The sequence below is a fragment of the Orcinus orca genome, chromosome 1 (genome assembly GCF_937001465.1).
Source record: "Orcinus orca chromosome 1, mOrcOrc1.1, whole genome shotgun sequence".
Classification (NCBI taxonomy): Eukaryota; Metazoa; Chordata; class Mammalia; order Artiodactyla; family Delphinidae; genus Orcinus; species Orcinus orca.
The window spans coordinates 99,087,387-99,107,281 of NC_064559.1; the positions used below are offsets into that span (position 1 = coordinate 99,087,387).

General features: G+C 48.0%; 1 protein-coding gene across 4 annotated transcripts; it reads right to left on the reverse strand.

Annotated features, from left to right (window-relative positions):
• Nucleotides 1-7,371: 7,371 nt before the first annotated feature.
• HAPLN2 (hyaluronan and proteoglycan link protein 2) lies at nucleotides 7,372-12,753 on the reverse strand. 4 transcript variants are annotated; one of them, XM_004284550.4, is made up of 8 exons: nucleotides 12,598-12,746; nucleotides 12,375-12,419; nucleotides 11,978-12,036; nucleotides 9,596-9,707; nucleotides 9,037-9,390; nucleotides 8,725-8,841; nucleotides 8,400-8,582; nucleotides 7,372-7,993 (listed from the first exon to the last, which is right to left on the reverse strand). In XM_004284550.4, exons 4-8 carry the CDS (start codon nucleotides 9,681-9,683, stop codon nucleotides 7,713-7,715), a joined length of 1,023 nt encoding a protein of 340 aa, XP_004284598.1. In that variant the 5' UTR covers nucleotides 9,684-9,707; nucleotides 11,978-12,036; nucleotides 12,375-12,419; nucleotides 12,598-12,746; the 3' UTR covers nucleotides 7,372-7,712. The 4 variants fall into 4 exon arrangements, with proteins under 4 accessions (XP_004284598.1, XP_033270575.1, XP_033270574.1 ...); XM_033414684.2 differs by having other exon boundaries at nucleotides 11,978-12,039; XM_033414683.2 differs by lacking the exon at nucleotides 12,375-12,419 and having other exon boundaries at nucleotides 12,598-12,753.
• Nucleotides 12,754-19,895: the final 7,142 nt, after the last annotated feature.

Sequence of the window (19,895 nt, forward strand, 5' to 3'; positions counted from 1 at the left end):
GGTATATAGCAGATCGTGTTGGTGTCCCTGTCCCTTGATAAGGCTTCATTTCTGATGTGGAGGTACACTTGGCCTAAGTGCATGGCAAGTCAGAATGCCCCTGGAAACGACCCTCAATCAGTGACAGAATGGGACTTGATAGCCTAAAATCCCAGCCCCTCGCCTCTCAGGAGGGAACGCTCTGAGGCAAGTTCCTCTCAGAGCTCCCAGCAGCTTTGAGCTCCAGCTGCCCAGAGCCATTACCTGCCCAATTATTTGGATTATTTACTTAATTACTTATTGGATTCCTTTCCTTCCCTGTTTCCCTTTCCTATCAAGATCCGGGAATTTTCAGACCTGCTAAGTCATGAGCACACGTGGGTGAGCACGGTGGCCATCCTCAGTGGTATATTTGTGACTGGGTGTGAACACATACAGAGGCATGAGTAAACCACGTGAGCAGTAGGCCCAGATTCCCACATTACCTATCTCTGCTGCACCCTTACCTCTCTCCCAGCTCACCCTGTAGCCTTGTGGGGCTTGTCTGTGATTAGGATTCAGAGGAGGACAAAGCCCACACCTGGTCCGTAGTTGAATCACTGCGACATATTGATGTGAGCTGAACATGGGCTGTTACCACACTGCCGTCCCCAAAGGGGTGGCCCTGAAAGACAGTGGTGAGGGAAGATCCTCCCAGGAGGATGTTTCAAGCAGTACACAGCTCATCTACTTTGCAGTGAGAGAGGTGACTTGAAGGAAGTATGCACATGGACTCTTGAGCAGTGGCAAATGGCTTGGTTGGTCAGGCCAGAAAGGGCACAACTGGAAGGCTGGAGATAAGAAGTCTAGGGAAGAGCTGTATGGATGGACTCACAGGAGTGGACATTGTGTCTGATGGCAGTACCGTTTGAGAGCATTCACTGCAGAGGAGACATTGAACAGCTAGGGGAACAGAAGGACTCCAGTGGATAACAGCCAGCCTTTGTCCTCCGCGGTGCCAGGGCTTGCACAATGTGCCCATGAATGGAGTAGTTGTGGCAGTGAATATGGGGACTATATAAGGGCTCACCAGCATGGGCTCCCTCTCACCAAGGCTGATCGAGCTACTGCCAATGCTGGATGTTTGGCCTGTCAACAGCGGAGACAGATGCTAAAGCCTCAACATGGTACCCTCCCTCAAAGAGATCAACCGGCCACTGGGAAGCCTGTTGATTACAGTGTACCTCTTTCAGTTTGGAGGGTGGAGCAGTAACTCCTTACTGGGATTAATGCATATCCCGGATATGGATTTCCCTTTCCTGCCCAAGTGCTTTGGCCATCACCAATATCTATAACCAAGGACATGAAGGAAATGGTTTATCCTTATGAGATCCCATATAGTATCACCTCTAACCAAGGAGATCAACTTTATAGTGAAGGAAATGTGACCGTGGGCACATGACCACAGGATCCATCGGCCCTACAATGCACCATATCTCCTTGAAACTGCCAACCTGATAGTACGTTAGTATGGCCTCTTCACACCACATCTAAATACCAGCTTGGGGAAAACATCCCCTAGGATTGAGGTACTGGCCTTCAAAACACAGTATATATATATATATATTTGAACCAATGGCCATTCCATGGTGCTGTATCCCACGGGTAAAAATCATGGGTACAGGAACCAGGATATGGAAGAAGCAATACCCCTCTCACCAGTGACCCTCTTCGGGAATTTGTGCTTCCTGTACCTATACATTTAGGCTCTGCAGGATTAGAAGCCATAGTTCCTGGAGTGGGAGATGCATCCACCAGGTGTCACAGTAAGGGTATCACTAAACCTAAGACTATAGCAACTTCTGGGTCATTTGGGCACCTCATGCCAACTGACTAGTAAACAAAGAAAAGAATTATACTGGCCAAGATGTTTGATCTTGATTATCCCATGTCCGGTGGTGATCATGAACAGGCAGGTACAGCAATGTTGGCCTGTTAAGGGCATGGTAATGAAAGGCTGAGGCCTTCAGGGATGAAGGTCAGCGTTTTTCCATTGTGAAAGACTCATAGACCAACAGAATGAACTGTAGAGGAGGGAGATGTTGAATATTGATTACGGCCTTGGAACCAACTGCAGCAACTGTTTGCTCCACTAACCTTATTGTTATAAGATGCTTTTTTCTTTTTTTTGACTGTACCATGGAGCTTGTGGGATCTTAGTTGCCTGACCAGGAATTGAACCCGGGCCCTAGGCAGTGAAAGCACGGAGTCCTAACCACTGGACAGCCAGGGAATTCCCAAGACTTTCTTTTATTGTTTGTTTTTGTTTTTGTTTTTTTTCCGGAACGCGGGCCTCTCACCGCTGCGGCCTCTCCCGTCGTGGAGCACAGGCTCCGGACACGCAGGCTCAGTGGCCATGGCCCACGGGCCCAGCTGCTCTGCGGCATGTGGGATCTTCCCGGACCGGGGCACGAACCCCTGTCCCCTGCATCGGCAGGCGGACTCTCAACCACTGCACCACCAGGGAAGCCCAAGACTTTCTTTGTAATGAATTAGAAATTGCGATCAGCCATGACCTTGAAGAATCGGTGAGGGGACAAAGTGATCTTATCATGGAGGCACAAATGGATGACAGTGCAAAGGGTTTAGCATAGCTGCGACCCCTATCCTTTGCATTCACCTCTGCAAGGGGAAGGCTTCTGGGAGAACATCTGTGACTCTGCCTGGGGACGTTTTTTTTCTGGCTGTGGGAGCATATTTGTGCTCAGGGCTAGCCAGGAATGGTAGAGGGTTAATGCTTCCAGACGCAGCCCTCAACTTTCAGACAGGAAGTTGACCAATAATATTTTAGTTTCTTTGCCCCTCAGGTGGGATTTCCTGAGACAGGTTCTACACTGCCTTCTAGAATTCCCCAGCAGGACTGAGCCCCAGTTGCTTCACCTGCTCTATCACAACGTTTCATTAGCTTCCTCCCCTTTCCTGTCTCACTTCTCCACTTCTATACCAGTGCTCCTTAGCATGACCTCCCAGATAAACTCCTTGCACTCAAAATCTTGACTCACATCTGCTTTTAGGGAACCCTGTTGTCTTAGTCAGTTTAGGCTGCTATAACAAATTACCATAGTCAGGGTGACTTAAACAACATTTATTTCTCACAGTACTGGAGGCCAGCAGATCTGGTGTCTGGTGAGGGTCCACTTCCTGGTTCTCAGATGACTGTCTTCTCGTTGTATTCTCACATGGTGGAGAGCAGAGAGAGAAAGTAAGCTCTCCAAAGTCTCTTCTTATAAGGGCACTAATTTCATCATGAGGGCTCCACCCTTGTGACCTCATTACCTCCCAAAGACCCCACCTCCAAATACCAGCACATTAGGAATTAAGGTTTTAACATATGAATTTTGAGGAGTGGGGGGACACAAACATTCACTCCATAGCACCTATCTAAGACAAATGGAAGAGAATCAAACATTAATCCTACCTTCCCGAATGGGTTATATGTCAGGGTAACAAAATAGTGGATAAAGAGAAATTTTTCCTCATAGACAATTCACAGCTAATAAATGAAGGAGAAATGACAAAATTAGAACATCTCCATTTCGCACTTCTAATGAAATAATGGATCTAGACAGTGATCATCAGTAGCCATTAGATTAGAAAGTTGATGAATGTAGTGAGCTGACAGTTGGCCACAGATATATCCACGTCCTAATCCCTGAAATCTGCAAATGTTAACTTGCTTGGAAAAGGGTCTTTGTGGATGTCATTTATTACATGAATTCATTCCTGGAATTCAGTTAATGGTTTTGAGATGAGATCTTCCTGGATTAGCCAGGTGAGGCAAACCCAGTGACAAGTGTCCTTATGAGAGACGGAAGAAAAGACACAGGCACATGAAAAGGAGGAGGTGGAGATTGCAGTGATGCAGCCAAAGGAGCCCAAGAACACCACCAGACACCAGAAGTTATAAGAGGCAAGAAACAATTCTCCTCAGAGTCTCCAGAGGGAGGGTGACACTGCCGACACCTTGAGTTTGGACTTCTGGCCTCCAGAGCTGTAAGAGAATACATTTCTGTTGTCTTGAGCCACCAAGTTTGTGGCAGTTTGTTACAGCAGCCGTAGGAAACTAATACAGTGAAGAACTTTATAATGAGTGGATCAGACTTACACTACCTGAATTCACTGATCAACCTTAGCATCACTATTTTAGCCCAATAATCAGACACCATGTGCCTTTTGATGTGATGAAGGAGGAAGTATGCAGTATCACTTATTAAATACTCCTGGGGGAAAAAAAGTGAATGTTAATTTAATCAAACTTGTAAATATAATTACAGGGGATGGAGGAATATATTAAATGACACTTTGAGGATACACTCAGCTAAATCAAGACTGTGGGAAACCTGATAGGAAAAAGACCGAGTTACATAAACAAACAAGATGGCATAGATAAAATGAAGGAGGAAGTATTATGGCTTAAAAGATACTTAAAGGGGCTTCCCTGGTGGCGCAGTGGTTAGGAGTCTGCCTGCCAATGCGGGGGACACGGTTCGAGCCCTGGTCTGGGAAGATCCCACATACCGCGGAGCAACTAAGCCCGTGCGCCACAACTACTGAGCGTGGGCTCTAGAGCCCGCAAGCCACAACTACCGAGCCCACGCGCTGCAACTACTGAATCCCACGCACCTAGAGCCCGTGCTCCACAGCAAGAGAAGCCACCACAATGAGACGCCTGCGCGCCGCAATGAAGAGCAGCCCCCGCTCGCCGCAACTCGAAGAAAGCCTGTGCACAGCAACAAAGACCCAATGCAGCCCCCCCCAAAAAAAAAGTTAAAAAAAAAAGATACTTAACCCAAAACAACTAATCAAATGCAATGTGTAGACCTTAGTTGGATCCTGGTTTGAGCAAATAAACTCATTATAAAGTTATATTTTTAGACATTCAGGAGAAATTGATCATGAACTAAATGTTAGATAACATTAATTTTGTTGGAGGAGTGTGATAGTAAATTATGCTTGTTTGTTTAAAAAAAAATTTTTTTTTTGCCACACTGGGTGGCTTGTGGTAACTTAGTTCCCCAACCAGGGATTGAACCTGGGCGCTTGGCAGAGACAGCATGGAGTCCTAACCACTGAACTGCCAGGGAATTCCCAGAATTATGGTTATTTTTAAGTCATTATATATTAGAAATATATACTGAGTATTTACAGGTGAAATGATAGGCTATTTGAGATTTGTTTTAAAATACTCCAGCAAAAAACAAACACAAATGAGAGGAGTCAAGAAACAAGGATAATTTTGAAATCGTCAAGCTGGAGGATTTGTTATTCTGTTCCCTCTATTTTTTGAGTACCTTTTAAATTCTCTATAACGAAAAAATAATAGTAATAGCAATATGAAGAGTAGTTGTAAGAACTTGTGGTCATATGTTTCTATGGGCAAAGAAACAAAGCTTTGCAGCAAATGCAAATCTCCTCCCATGACCGTTTCTCATATGGTCTCTTGACAAATGCTGAAGGCATTATACTGAAGACAAGCCATCTTCCTACAGGCTGAGCTGCAAGGCCTTAGATCTTGGCTTCCTGGGGTTCTGACTCCATAATAGGAGTGGGGGGACACAAACATTCACTCCATAGCACCTGTCTAAGACAAATGGAAGAGAATCGAACATTAATCAAATATTAAGAGAATCAAACATTAGAAAACCCAGAAGATTGGGGGAGTGGGTGACTACCAATATGTCTAATATATCCCAGAATTTAGACTGCCCTCCTTGCTGTTGGTGGTCAACATTTGTGCTGGTGCTGTTCACCGAACAGTTCCAATTCTACTTCTAGGTCAAAATAAGATTGCTCTTTGCTGCCCCCTTCTGGTTGAGTGGGGTCATGTAATTAGTTTTGGAGAATTGAGTTGTGGAAAAGACAGTTGTCCCTGGGGCCTGTAGCTATCAACTGCTTGTATAAGACCCTCCAGAGCTCTTTTTATTTTTTCCTTCTGGCATGGTGATTGATGGCATATGAGATGGTGGCTGCTCTGTCACCCGGGGTCCCTGAATAACTAAAATGAGAAGAGCCCCATTATTGACCACAATACATGTAGCTAGAGTGAGAAATAAACCTTTATGTTTTAAGTCACTGAGATTTGGGTTTTTTTTGTTATCACAGCATAATTTAGCTTATCCTGACTAATCAGTGCCATACAACAACGGATACTACAGGCTACCTAGTAAGAACCTGAATAGGAATGATTATTTTTGTTCTGTTACTCTCATTATTACTCATTAATTATTATAGGTACCACTTACTGAGTGCCTCTTATGTGTACCAGGCATGTACTATGCAGTCGATGCATTGTCTCAATTACTGTTCACAGCAAACTTGGGAGGCAGATCTTATTATCCCATGACCAAGATGAAAAAACCAAAGCTTAAGAACTGGAACAAATATTTCATTTGCTATATGAGGATTATTGAAGATGATGTTCATTCAGTCATCCTCTGTCCCTTATATAAAGTCCCATGGGATGAATTCATTTGACAATGATTGCAAGAATCCTCTTGGAAGGCAATTTTACAACATGTATGAAGTGTCATTAGGAAGTTCATACCCTTTGCTCCAGTCATGACTATTCTCTAGCCCAGGCTTTCTGTGGTGTAGTTAGATTGCTTGAACAGTAATAAACAAATAAACATACAAATAAAATGTATAGAATATAATATATATTAAGGAAAATGAATTAATGACATTGGAGTTTGTCTCTTGAGTTACTGGTATGTTTCTTTTAGCCAGTTGTTAAGAATGCCCCTGGTCCAGTTGCCACTTTTGCCCTGGCAGTCGTGATGGTGGTGAACGCTAAACCCAATGCACATAACCACCCTGCAGTATCAGCCCTGCGAGAACCTTATTGTGTCCGTTAACCTCCTCCTCCTTCTGAGGGCTTAATTTCCCATCAGCTGTTAACAGCGGAATGACTTTCCTTCCTTTAATAGCAATCATGTAAACCCTTCTGGGAGACTGGCAGGATACAAACACATTTTGAAATATGTTCAGGTCCACCTTATATTTGTTCTGTGGTGCCCAGGGGCTAGGCCTCGGGGGTTGGAGCGCTCCTGGCAGATTTGAACTAGAGTAATCTTAAGTGGGTGTGTGGCGCCCCCTCGTGGTGCCTGGTACAACACCACCCTGGATTCACTTGCTCCTATCCGTGACCAGGCCGTCCACAGTGAATCCAACCCTCTTCCGGACTTTTGGTGCCCTCTCCTCGCAATCCCTACTCTCTTGCAGGTTCACCCCTCAGGGGCAGTAGCCTCTGCTCTTACTCTGTCTTCCTAGGCGCGCTGTTAGCACGCTGGGTCCAAGGCCATCCCCCTCATCCCCCCACGCCTCGCCGCGGCGCTTACAGCTTCACCCAACACAAAAAGTCCTCGAGTTATTTTATTGCTGTATATAGAAGTCAGTTAATGCCCCCTCGACTCCCCTTCCGTCACCTAGCAGTGGCTGCCTCGTCTGCCGGGGCGCGCGAATCGCCGCGGGTCCGAGGGTCGTAGCCGCGCACCGCCACCGGGTGCGCCACCACTTCCCCTCCCCGACGCCGGGCCAGTCGGGATCCTCGGCCTGCAGCCCTCGGCCGAGAAGGCGGGTCAGGAGGGACTGCTCCTCGTCTGATGGAAGGGGAGGCTCGCGGGAAAGGGGCGGCGAGAGACCCCTGACACGACTCCCAGGCTTTGTCGCGCGCGCTGGAGGGGCGCTGTGGGCCCCTATTCGGAGTAGCAGTAGGTCCCGTAGGCCGCCTGCTGGGGTCTGGGGAAGCCGAAGCTGCGCACTCCGGGATCCGGGAGGCCCCCGCAGCGCGGCCGAGGCGTGGTGATGGGGAAGCGCACGCTGCCATCCGCCAGCCAGCCGCCGTCGCATTGGTCCAGCCCGGAGAACTTCCAGGCTGCATAGAGGTGCCCGACCTTGGCCACCACGGCCCCGCGCCGCCGGCAAGCCGCGTGGGCTTCAGACAGCGTCAGCCGCCCCGGCACGAAGAACACTTGGCCTGGGGACCGAAGCGGGTCACCGACTGATCCAGAGAAGGGCCAGCCGGGGCGCAGCGGGATTCAGACTCCCAGGGAGCAGAGTCGGGGGGGCATGTGTGGTCGGGTGGGTCCGAGCTTGGGTAGGAGGAGTGGGAGTAACGAGACTGGGGGTGCGGGTGAGGTTGCGGGAGACAGGCTGGAGCCTGAGTGGGCGGAGTGACGGAGGGGCGAGGCCTTCAAGAGACCACGGAGCTGGCCCGGGATCTCAAGCCACTTGCCTTCTACCTTCCCGGCCCCATCCTTCAGGTCCGGGTCCTGGCCCCGCTCGCCCCGCCCCGCCTCATTCACAGGCTGAATCCTCCTCCTTCGCAGCCGGTCAGGCCACGCCCCCTCCGGTGCTGAGGCTGGCTAGCCCCGCCCCCTTACCTGACAGCTCAGAGGTAAAGCAGAAGGCGTCGTAGCGGTCGCGCTTCCGGTCGCGGGGCCCGTAGCTGCGGATCCCGGGCCGACCTGGGCCACCGCACGGAGCGCGCGCCGTGAGCACAGGGTAGCGCACGGAACCCTCGAGCAGCCAGCCCGCGTTACACCAGTCCAGACCCTCGGTCCACGCTGGGGGGAGATGGCGGGGGGTGGGAGTTGTGTAGGGCGATTAGAGGCGTCACAGGCGGGAGCAGACCCGGAGTTCGCCTCCACTGGGGCCCACGTGACAGCCCGGAGGGCGCCTGGGCTGTGCCGGGGTTCGGCCGCTCACCCTGGTACAGCTGGGCGTAGGTGGCCAGGCGTCCGTCTTGCTCCTCGCACGCCTGCTTCGCCTCGTAGTAATTGAACTGGTACCTGCCCCGGCTGGGCTGGTACGGAAACACCACACCTGGGGAGTGGCAGACAGCCTGGGGAGGGCAGGCAGAAGGAGAGGGGGAAGGAAGGGCGGTGCAGCCTAGGAAAAAGGGCTAGGGGGACCCCGGGAGCAGGCGGGGGAGAGGCTGGGGAGGACCCCTGGGAGGCCTGAGATGAGACAGCCGAGCCACCCCTGGAGAGGAGCGGGGCAGTAACCGAAGGGCCTCACCCTCCAGGCGAAGGGTCAGCGCCACACTCTCGTCCTCAATACCATTGATGAGCTCACAGCGGTACCGGCCCTCGTCCTCCAGGCGCACGCCCGCGATGACCAGGGAGGCGTCTAGCCGATGCCCCCTTCGCATCCTGGCACGCCCCCCCAGGGGCCCGTAGCCCCGGGCGTGCAGTCCGTTGGTGATGAGGATGGGCGTTTCCTGGAGTTCTCCTGGCTCCACTTTGCTCCAGCGCACCTTGTAGCTGGGAGGCGGGGCGCCCAGGACGCAGGGCAGCGTGGTCGTGGCCCCACGACGAGAGTGAATGACCTCGTGGATGGGGGGCAGGAGGTAGTGGGGGCCAGGGTGGGGCGCTGAGCAGAGGGGGCCACAGTGGCAGGAACCCCCGACCCTCAATGCCCCAAGTGCCTACTCAGATCCCCTTACCCCAGGCTCCCCCAACCCTCTGCTCCATTGCTCACTCAGCAATGACTCTCAGCCCCAGAGTATCTCCAACAGCTGCCCTTTCCACTTTCCCCACCACTGTTCCCCAGATTCTGGGCAGAGCTAAGGTCTTACCTGAGTCCCCCAGGGCTCTGTGGAAGGTGGTGAAGGCCCAAGGGAGAAGGAAGTGGCAGAGAGTGGGGAGACTGATCCTGCCTTGCATGATGGGGAGTCAGCCCAGCACAGTCTGCAGGGCACAAAGGGTGGGCATTCCTTAGGACTAAGGGAATGGGGTGGAGGGAACAGGGTAGATCTCCCATCAGGGATTCCTGAGAGGGAACTGTCCAGCTGGAAGCCATGAGGGCAGAAAAAGGGGCTGAAGTTGTTAGCAAAAGGAAGGTAATGGGGGAGGGGCAGTAACTAGCTCCACTCCCTGCCAGGCCTCCTGAGCCCATCCCGCCTCCTCTCTCACATCCCTTCAGTCAGCAGGTCCTAACTGAGCACCTCCTCTACCTATCCATTCTCAGCACCAGTTGTACTTCCCAAGTCTCGCCTTCTGGATGGCCAGCTGTGGTCTCTGTCCTCTCCCAATACCCATTCTTCATCTGAAGCCAGAGTAAATGTGGTCTTGTCACTCTCCTGCTTTAAACAGTGACTCCCCATTGCCGTGAGGATCAAATCCAGTGTCCGAACCCAACTTCCAAGGCTCTCTGTGATCCAGCTTCTCCCAGCACCTCCAGCATTGCCCCCCCCCCACCCTACCCCTCACTACCTGTGCCCTCTGCGCTGTGCTCCAGACATGTTCTGGCTCCAACACAGTCCAAGTTCACCCTCACCTTCTTCTTACAGGCAATCAGTTTGGGCCTCACCTCCTCTGGGAAACCTTTCCCCTCCCCTCCACTTCATCAAGCTGTAGTGCACTGTGATCTACTCCTCTGGTTCCCCTACTGCCTTGGACTGGGGACTTGTTTTCTTAGAAGTAGTTCTATTAACAGCGAAATTAGCAGTGTGGATCTGAAAGTAATACATATGCATATGTAGACTATGTCAGTGAGCTTTCCAGTAATTATCAAGTATAAAATTATAAGGCTATTAAAAATGATTTCAGGGCTTCCCTGGTGGCGCAGTGGTTGAGAGTCCGCCTGCCGATGCAGGGGACACAGGTTCGTGCCCCCGTCCGGGAAGATCCCACATGACGCGGAGCGGCTGGGCCCGTGAGCCACGGCCGCTGAGCCTGCGCGTCCGGAGCCTGTGCTCCATAACGGGAGAGGCCACAACAGTGAGAGGCCCGCGTACCGCAAAAAAAAAAAAAAAAAGAAAAGAAAAGAAAAGATTTCAAACACAATTGTCTATTTCAGTAGTTGATTTTCCCCCCTTCTTTATTCTATTCTTTATTCTTTATCACCTTGGCCATTTTTTAAAAAAATTAGACTAAAGACCCCTTAACCTAGTTTTATTCCTTTCTGAGATCTGATTCCTCCACTTCCTAATCGCATGACTTTGAACAAGTTGCTTAACCTCTCTCTGCCTCAATGTCCTCATCAGTAAAATGTGGTGAATAGTAGCACACCTACCTCACTGAGCAGTTGTGGGGATTAGAAGAATGTATGTAAAATGCTTAAATAGGTCCTGATATCTAGTAAGGGCTATGTATATGTTAGCTGTTATCTGCAGCTCCCGGCATAGTTTCTGGCACACAGTAGGTGCTAAACAAATATGTGTGTTAATGAATGAGCTCACATTAAGGACTTCTGGGAAGGAGAGCAGGGACACGGCAAGAGGAAGGCAAGACTGAGGAGGAGTCGGAAAGCTAAGGAGCTGGACTCCGTCTTCTTGCAGATGAAGGCCAGAGCTGAGCATGCAGAAGAGACAGGGTTTAGGTGCAGAAAGGACTTCCCAATGGTTAAAAAGGAAAGCATCTGGGACAGGGACCTGAGCGAGAGAACACATCTCCTGTACAGGAGAACCTGGTGAGCACAGTGATAGTGGGAACTGAGACCGATTGAGGGACCCATAGTAATGACAGCCAGCACCAGCATGTTTAAAGTTTAACGTGCCTGAAACTGCTCTAGGCACTTTACATGTACACTTTTATATCTATTCCCCTTAGCAATCCTATGAGGTAGGAACAACTATGGATCCCATTTTTATATGCTCAAAGGTGCTCACATGTCAGGATACTTGAGTGAGGTCACACAGCTAGTAAGAGGAGGGGTTTGCTGGGACTTGAATCCAGACCTGACATGAGGTTCAAGCTCTTAGTCACGGATCTGTCTTTCTGTTTCTCAAAGCAGGCACACGCTTATCTTCTTCATACCCTTTACAGAGAATGAGAGCGCGGCTAACAGCTCCAGTGCCTCCCCCCACCTTTTTTTTTTCCACTTATAAAGTCTTATTTAAGCTAAATAGTCATAATTTTTGTGAGACACTTTTAGGTATAGAATAAAATTATTTCACTGATAATTATTTTATGAACATTCTGATCAACAGTACTGTGTAAGATATTTTGACACTGACCTGTTAGAAGTGGGCCTCTTCACAGAGATGGAGGGAGCAGTGACTAGCAGCTTTTTGTCCTGCTGGAGGAAGAGGTTCCAGGTGAAGGAGTTGCCTGGGCCCCTGGGAGGTCCAAGCATCTAAGAGCCCCAGGACTTGGACCCCTGATCATCGTACTCTCTCCTTTCACACCTTTGAGGAAAGACTTCTGCCCTGAGTTCAAAGAAATCAAGGTACCAAAAACTCCCCCACTCATCACTCCACTAAGCCAGGCTAAGTGACTAGGGTCCAGCTCTGTGGCCGGGCACTGTGTCTGTGGCACTCACTGTCCTGGGCCCAGGGGAAGACACGGCTTAGGAAGAGGCATGGGAACCCATGAAGAGGGATGGAGTAAAGGAGGCAACCCAGGAATAATTACCTGGAATATTGTGGAGAATGGGGTGCCTCGTTTCTTCTAGATGCTCTTAGACCAGAGAAAGGATGGATTAATGGGTGGGTATAAGGATGTTGGACTGATGGGCATGGAGTGAACTACAAATGAGGCTCAAAGATCCGTAAGTGTCAAGTTCCAGCTGCCTCCACTTTTCCATACGGGCCTACTCTGCGTAGCACCACTCCACCTCCCCCAACAAAGCCCTCACCTCTGCCCTCCGGTGCCTGGGTGCGCATTGCCTATGGGAAGAGGCTCTCAAGGTGGGAATCAGACTTCCAGGACCTCCAGTTGCTTCAAAAACCCTGACCCCTTCTGTCCACCTCCCCTGTCTGTCATCTGTCTGTCCTTTCCTTCTCTGTCTCCACCCCATCGGAAGCACAATTTCCCATTGTCTCCTTCTTTTCCCCTATTGTTGAATAACAGGGGCCCTTTCTTTATCCTGTGGGTAATGGCAACGAAATGTCAACAGCTGGGGATGTGGGATGCAGGACCGGCTGGCACATGCCACCGGAAAAAGGGCTTGGGTGGAGGCGGGCTCAGAACAGGAACTGACATCCCCAAGGAGGAGAAAATGGGGAGAGGGAGAGAGAAGTTTTGTGAGAAGGTTGAAATGAGGTCTCCCTCAATATTCAAGTTTCACGGCTCTAAAGAGATTTTGTGTAAGGCCGGGGAAATGGCTGAACTCCACGGAGAGCAGAGTGAGAAGTCAGCATTGCACGGGGAGAGATGGAAATTAGATAGCACAGAGGATTTTGCTGTCTCTGGGAAGGACATGGGAATTTCTGAGGATGGAAGGATTTTGGAAAGTTCTCCGAGAGAGGGCATCTTATTTGTTCCCTAGTTCCCCATCGCCTCCTTCAGCAGATGGATAATCTTAAAGTTCTCAAGAGAAAGGAGATCCTTAACCTCCCCGAGTGAAGGTTCACTTCTCTAAAATCCCTCTTATTAGGAAGTCTAAACTCCTACTGGAGTTTAAGCTCATTTTTTATTTATTTTTTTAAATTTTATTTATTTATAAGAGGTATGTGGGCCTCTCACTGTTGTGGCCTCTCCCGTTGTGGAGCACAGGCTCTGGACACGCAGGCTCAGCGGCCATGGCTCACGGGCCCAGCCGCCCCGCGGCATGTGGGATCTTTCCGGACTGGGGCACGAACCTGTGTCCCCTGCATCAGCAGGCGGACTCCCAACCACTGCACCACCAGGGAAGTCCTAAACTCATTCTTTAAACCTTTCTATTGAGATATAATTTACATACAACAAAGTGCAGATCCTAAGGGTACAGCTCAATAAATTTTGACATGTGTACACACCCTGTAACTACCCAGCCCCAGATTAAGATATAGAAGGTTTCCAACACCCAGAAAAAGTGCATTTCTTTTTTGTTTGCTGTCACTGCAAAGGGAGCACTTCCCTCCATAAACAGACATTTAGAAATGTTTCGAGCTTCAAATCGCCTCTTGCCCTTCTTTTCTCTCTGCAACCCGACATCAGTGGCTTCACGTTACTAAATCCTACACTTTCAGGATCCTTAGCTTCCTCATTTACCAGAGGGAAGGGAAAGTGACTTGTCCAAGACCACACAGAATGCAGTTGTTGAGTCAAGCCTAGAACGTTCTGCTTTTCCGGCTAATCCCTCTTCCACTCCTCTCCTCGACCCTCCGAGTCAGCCCCGGAGTTGCAGGGTTTTCACTGGGGCCATATTTGACAGCATGGAGCCCACCCCGATGGTGCTCTTTAAGGATTGGATTGACTTTTTCCTGTCCGCTCCATCCTTTCCTAAACCCTTCCCTCTTCCTCCCAGAGAGAAGGACAAACGAGAACAGACAAATAGCCGCCTGTCTCCTCTGCCAGGACACCCTGATCCCGCGCATCTGATTGGCTTCCGCCCAATACAAACAAACAGCCTTACGCGGAGGGGGAGGTATAAAGCCTCCATGGCCTGACCGGTCGCACCCTGATTCCCAGGCTCGCCTCTCGCTGCTCCTTTCTCCCCAGACCACTTCTGAGTTGCGGTTTGGAAGTCTCTGGTGTATAAATCCGTAAAAGGCTGAGTTTGGCAGGGAGGAAGGCCTAGAACTATGCGATAGATGCAAAGAGAACCCCTTGAGGATGGAATGAGAAAGGAACAGACCAAGAATAAATACAGCGTGAATAACCAAACTGTTCAGTCTGCTCAGGTCACATTCATTCTCAGTTCTTCCCGAAGACACTACGAGACAGGAATGAGGTAAGACTGCTCAAGCTTGAGTTGGCATCTTTTCTGGCACCTTCTGAGGAGAAGCCTTTGCCACTCCTGCTGCCTACCAACCAGGGCGAGGTGGAATCATCTAGGAGGAGCATGGAGTCCTGACACCTCTTTCCCTGACACCCCAGACTCAGCCTCCACCCTCCAGGCATGTTCAGCAGACTAATTTTCTGGATCTTTGGTGACGGCAAGCATGGGCCCAGTTTACTACGGGATTGTTGCATGAAGGACTGGGAAAGTCGGCAAAATGGTACTTTAGGGCGCATAGCAGGGAAGGGCCAGGTGTGCCGGGGTTGGGGGGGTGGGGGGGGCTTCCCTCTCCTTCCAGTGAAATTTGCGTTCACCCCCACCTGCCTCGGCCGGCCGCCGCAGAGTCTCCAGCAGACGCTGCAGGGCCCTCTCTCGCTCCTCCTCTGCTGGGTCTCACCTTTCTCCTCCTCCCTGGGAGCCCCCAGGCTTCCTCTTGCTTCTAACCCAGGCTCAGGCCTTTTGTGGGGCTGCATCCTGGCTGCACTGCAGGACCATGTGCGGGGTGAGCCTGGGGGAGTCAGCCTTGTGGAAAGACGTGTTTTCCACTCAGGATGCCTCACTGTACCCTGAACAGCCTTTGTCCTGTAGACAGAGTCAAGGGTGGGAAGGAAGGGGAAGATGTGGCCCATGCCCTTGGGTGGGGGGTGGGCTGCCAGTCTGGAGGGGGCATGAGGCCACATGGGCTAATGGGAAGAACACTGGACCATGAATCAGGAATCCCGTTCCAGCAAGATGCTGACTTCCTAGGAGACTCTATACCAACCTCCGGGAACTTCAGTCTCTCTAATTATCGAATGGGCACCACATCTGCCCAACGGGACTGGCTGGTGTGAGGGTGATGGAGCAGACTTCTACCCAGTGAAAAGCACGCTGTGAATGAGGTTCACTGTTATAATGGTTGGTTCAAATTGGAAAACTGCTAGAGAAGGGGAGAATGAGATGGGAAAGAGCTGAGATCTGTTAGACCCCCTCATCCTTGAACATCCTTGAACTAGCCACACCCTCCAAGAACAGTGGGGGCCCCTCATGGGGCTGGGGTCTCTTTCTAAACAGTGAGGGTGTCCCTCTCTGTATTTCCATCTCTGTGGAGAACAGGGGGATGTCACCACCCATGCCTAAGATGCCACGTGGAGCCCTGACCGTGCCCCATCTCAAGCTGCCCCGCCCAGCCCAGGAGTCCTGACAGAACTCAGTTCCCTGGTCGTCACTCCAGCCCCTTGATTTGGGGCTCTTGAGAAGTGGGACCCACAGTGCCCACTTCAGTACTGATCAGAACCTAGAAACTAGAAGCAAAGGTGTCCAGAGGCATCCTCTATGGGCAGCGTCTTCCTGGCTCTGAAAGGTCTTGAAAGACAACAGTGGGGATATCTGGTTGTCCTCATCTCAACCTGGCAAATGTTCAGGTTCCTCAACCATCTCTATCCTGAGGGCGTGGTGGCTAAGGGGTGCGGCCAGGGTAGTGCTTTTTCTGAATTCCCCCTTTTCTGAAGGGCCTCAGGGTGTAGAGGACTGTGTGAGCAAATGCAGTAAATGAACTTAGGAAGGTCTTGACCTTACGAAGTGCTCAGGCTAGTGGGATAACACCTGTCCTATCGCAGAGGTAGATGAGGGTAAAATAAAATGTTGGAAAGTGCAGAGAACAGTAAAAGACAAATGTCTAGAAGTTGTTTTCATGGTTACTAAGATCTAACAATTATATTTTACATATTACTAATCATGTCTCTGTTTGTCACAGTCAGTTCATGGCTATATTCAAGTAGGCCATTTAAATTGTACTTTTGGGGTGCAGCTACTGTGGAAAACAGGATGGACGTTCCTCAAAAAACTAAAAATAGAGTTGCCATATGATCCAGCAATCCCACTTCTGGGCAAATATCTGGAGGAAACTATAATTCGAAAAGATACCTGCACTCCTATGTTCATAACAGCACCATTCACAATAGCCAAGACAAAGAAGCAACCTAAATGTCCATTTACAGATGAATGGATAAAGAACATGTGGTACATGTATATAATGGAATACTACTCAGCCATAAAAAAGAATGAAATAATGCCATTTGCAGCAACATGGATGGACCTAGAGATTATCATACTAAGTGAAGTAAGTCAGACAGAGAAAGACAAATACCATATGATATCACTTATATGTGGAATCTAAAACATGACACAAATGAACTTATCTATGAAACAGAAACAGACTCACAGACATAGAAAACAAACTTGTGATTGCCAAGGTGGAGGACGGTTGGGGAGAGAAGGATTGGGAGTTTGGGATTAGCAGATGCAAACTATTATATATAGGATGGATAAACAGCAAGGTCCTACTGTATAGCACAGGGAACTATATTCAATATCCTGTGATAAACCATATAAAAATATGAAAAAGAATGCATATATATGTATAACTGTATCACTTTGCTGTACAGCAGAAACTAACACAGCACAGCAAATCAACTATACTTCAATAAAATCAATTTTAAAAGATAAAATTGTGTTTTTGTTCCTCTACCTCTGCAAATACCTTGAGATTCCCGAGTCCTCATTTTATCAGCCCTTCTCACACTCCCAGGCCTCAAGGCTTGCTCTCTTAAATCCCTGCTTCTGTTCTCGTTCAAGGCAGTCTAAGTTGGATCTGACTTTACTTTGTACAGACTCTCACTCCCAGTCACACGTTAGTCAAAGTTAAGCCCAGAAGTAAGAAGATTTGCAAGTATTAATCAACCGTTCTCAGGCCAGAATGTGAATAATTTAAAAAAGTGAGTCCTAACCTATAGCTCTACATTCTCTCACATGGGAAATATAAATACTCTCACAGTATTAACATTTCCATTTTATGGACAAAGAAACTGATGTCTAGAGAAAGTTAATTGTTAGTGAGTAACCCAGGGAGCTCATCTCCGAAGCTAGATGAGTTCTTCCCTTCTGTGGAAGAATAATTCCTCCAAACTTAGAAAAGGTAAAATGAGAATTGCTTTTTTTTGTTGGTTGTTGGGCGTTTTGTTTTGGGGGGGGCGGTTGGTTTGGTTTGGTGTCGCTCTAGAGCATCGTCTAAAAGCTTGCTTGACACTCAACTGACTCTCCTGGAGAATGTAACTTTGTTGTTACAGTATATTTGATAAATAATCTACAACCAAAAAAAGATGAAACATTTACAGTCTGTATGGTTAGTGGTTAACTTGGAGAAGTTGATAAAATGATAGAATTTTATTGCCCAACAGAGAAGTTAACCACAAAGGTGTTTTGGTTTTATTGTCCTGGAAACTTGACCAGTCATATCTAAATTAGCAATCTTATTTCGGCATTCCTTTTTTTACTGACTCTATAAATCCCTGTTTCTCAAATGCTCTTCAAAGCAGCTCCTTTGTCTTCTTCCTAGTTCTGCCATTAATGAGTTAAATAAATCTTTGACGTGAGTTAAAAAATAACTTTGAGAATTGTTTTTCCACTTCTCAACTTCCCTATATTGAAAGCAACAACCTAGTGCTTTCTGGTTCCCTGGAATAGCAGATCCACTTGTAGAACTAACACATGAGTGCCCTGAGAGACTGAACCTCCTTGAGGGGAGGATACTTTGTATCTCCAGCCCGCAGAGGACCAGCAATGGCACTAGGAGGAAGTGGCCATTCTCAGCAAGAGTCCTCTACAGTGCCTTCTTGTAGTTAAGGCTACAAAGGCTGCTGCTCCAATTGTTACAGCAACTCAATTTCATTAGCTACATCAGAGACTTTAAATTGCATCCATTGTTCTTCCTCAAGGAAGCCTCCCAAGAAAAAATTTAACAGTTTTCTCACCTGGCATATACTAGCATTCAGAAAATGTTTACTGAATAAATAAATAAATTTGACATTTTCTTTCTTTCTTTAATTTCTGCAAGCTTAACCAAAGGGCAGGGCATAATGGCTAAGTTCCACAGGCTCTGGAATTTGAGTGTCTGGAGATAAATCTCAGGCAACCTACTAACTGGATAACATTAGCCTTCTCTTTACTTCATTGTTTTCCTCTGAAAATGAGGATAATGACATCAGTAATTAGAACTGTGCCTGACTCATAGAATACACTCAATATATTTTAGCCCTTACTGTTGGTGAGGGGAAGAAGTGTCAAAGGGAACAGAATCAATCAAAACACAGATACTGACTGATTGATCCTAAGGGATCACGTGAGTTTTAAAAACCATAAACACATACAAATCAATGTCCCACTTATTTTTATTTATCACAAAACATAACAAAATTAATACATGAACATAATGAAAAAGAATTAAACCACTAACACAGGGATAAAATGAAAAGTAAAATCCTTCCTTCTTTTCTTCCTTCCTTCTTCTTACTTCCTCCTGGAACAATTAAACCATTGTTAAGCTTCTTCTGTACCTGCCCACAAAGGTTTTAAGAATCTACAAGAATTCACATAAATAGAAACATACATCATGCATATATTCTATTTTTTAATCTAATTAGGATCATATACAAACTGCTCCCTACTTTTTTTTTAACCTAATAATATGTTGTGAACATCAGTCCTATCAGCACATGACATAAAGTTTCTTCATTCTTTTCCATGTCTGCATAGTATTCCAGTGGGTGGCTGTAGCATAATTTATTTAACGAGATGTCTACTGTTGGAGACTGCTAGAGGTTGGACAACCAGTTAGCCATCTTGGGAAAAAAATATGATCCATAATTCATTCCTTAAACTAAATAAATTCCTGGAAGCTCAAACATTTAAATGTAAAAATGAAGCCAGAATGAGTCATAGAATAATAATTTTTAAATTGGAGGGCAACTTTTATTGCTTTCTTAAAAACTGATTCCACAATGATGCATTTAATTGTAGAGAGTTTAACAAACATAAAAACATTAAAAAATGAAAATCGCAGGACTTCCCTGGTGGCTCAGTGGTTAAGACTCCGCGCTCTCAATGAAGGGAGCCCGGGTTTGATCCCTGGTCAGGGAACGAGATCCCACATGCATGCCGCAATTAAGAGTTTACCTGCCGCAACTAAGGAGCCCAAGAGCCGCAACTAAGGAGCCCAAGAGCCGCAACTAAAGACCCAGAGCAACCAAATAAATAAGCAAGTATTTTTTAAAAATGAAACTTAATCCTACCACACAGGGAAAATAAATTTTAACATTTTGTTGTCTGTCCTTCCAAACTTTCAAGGCATTTATGTATTTATTATGTGTATGAATTTTTTCATGATTTAATATGCAATACATCTGATAACCAGC

Excerpts from the sequence above, each read along its gene's own strand:
- HAPLN2 (XM_033414683.2), bottom strand. The coding sequence starts at position 9,683 with ATGCAAGGCAGGATCAGTCTCCCCACTCTCTGCCACTTCCTTCTCCCT. Across the intron at positions 8,842-9,036 it reads GCTGACCCTTCGCCTGGAGG|GTGTGGTGTTTCCGTACCAG; the intron begins GTGAGGCCCTTC and ends GCCACTCCCCAG. Across the intron at positions 7,994-8,399 it reads CTTTACCTCTGAGCTGTCAG|GCCAAGTGTTCTTCGTGCCG; the intron begins GTAAGGGGGCGG and ends TTCGGTCCCCAG.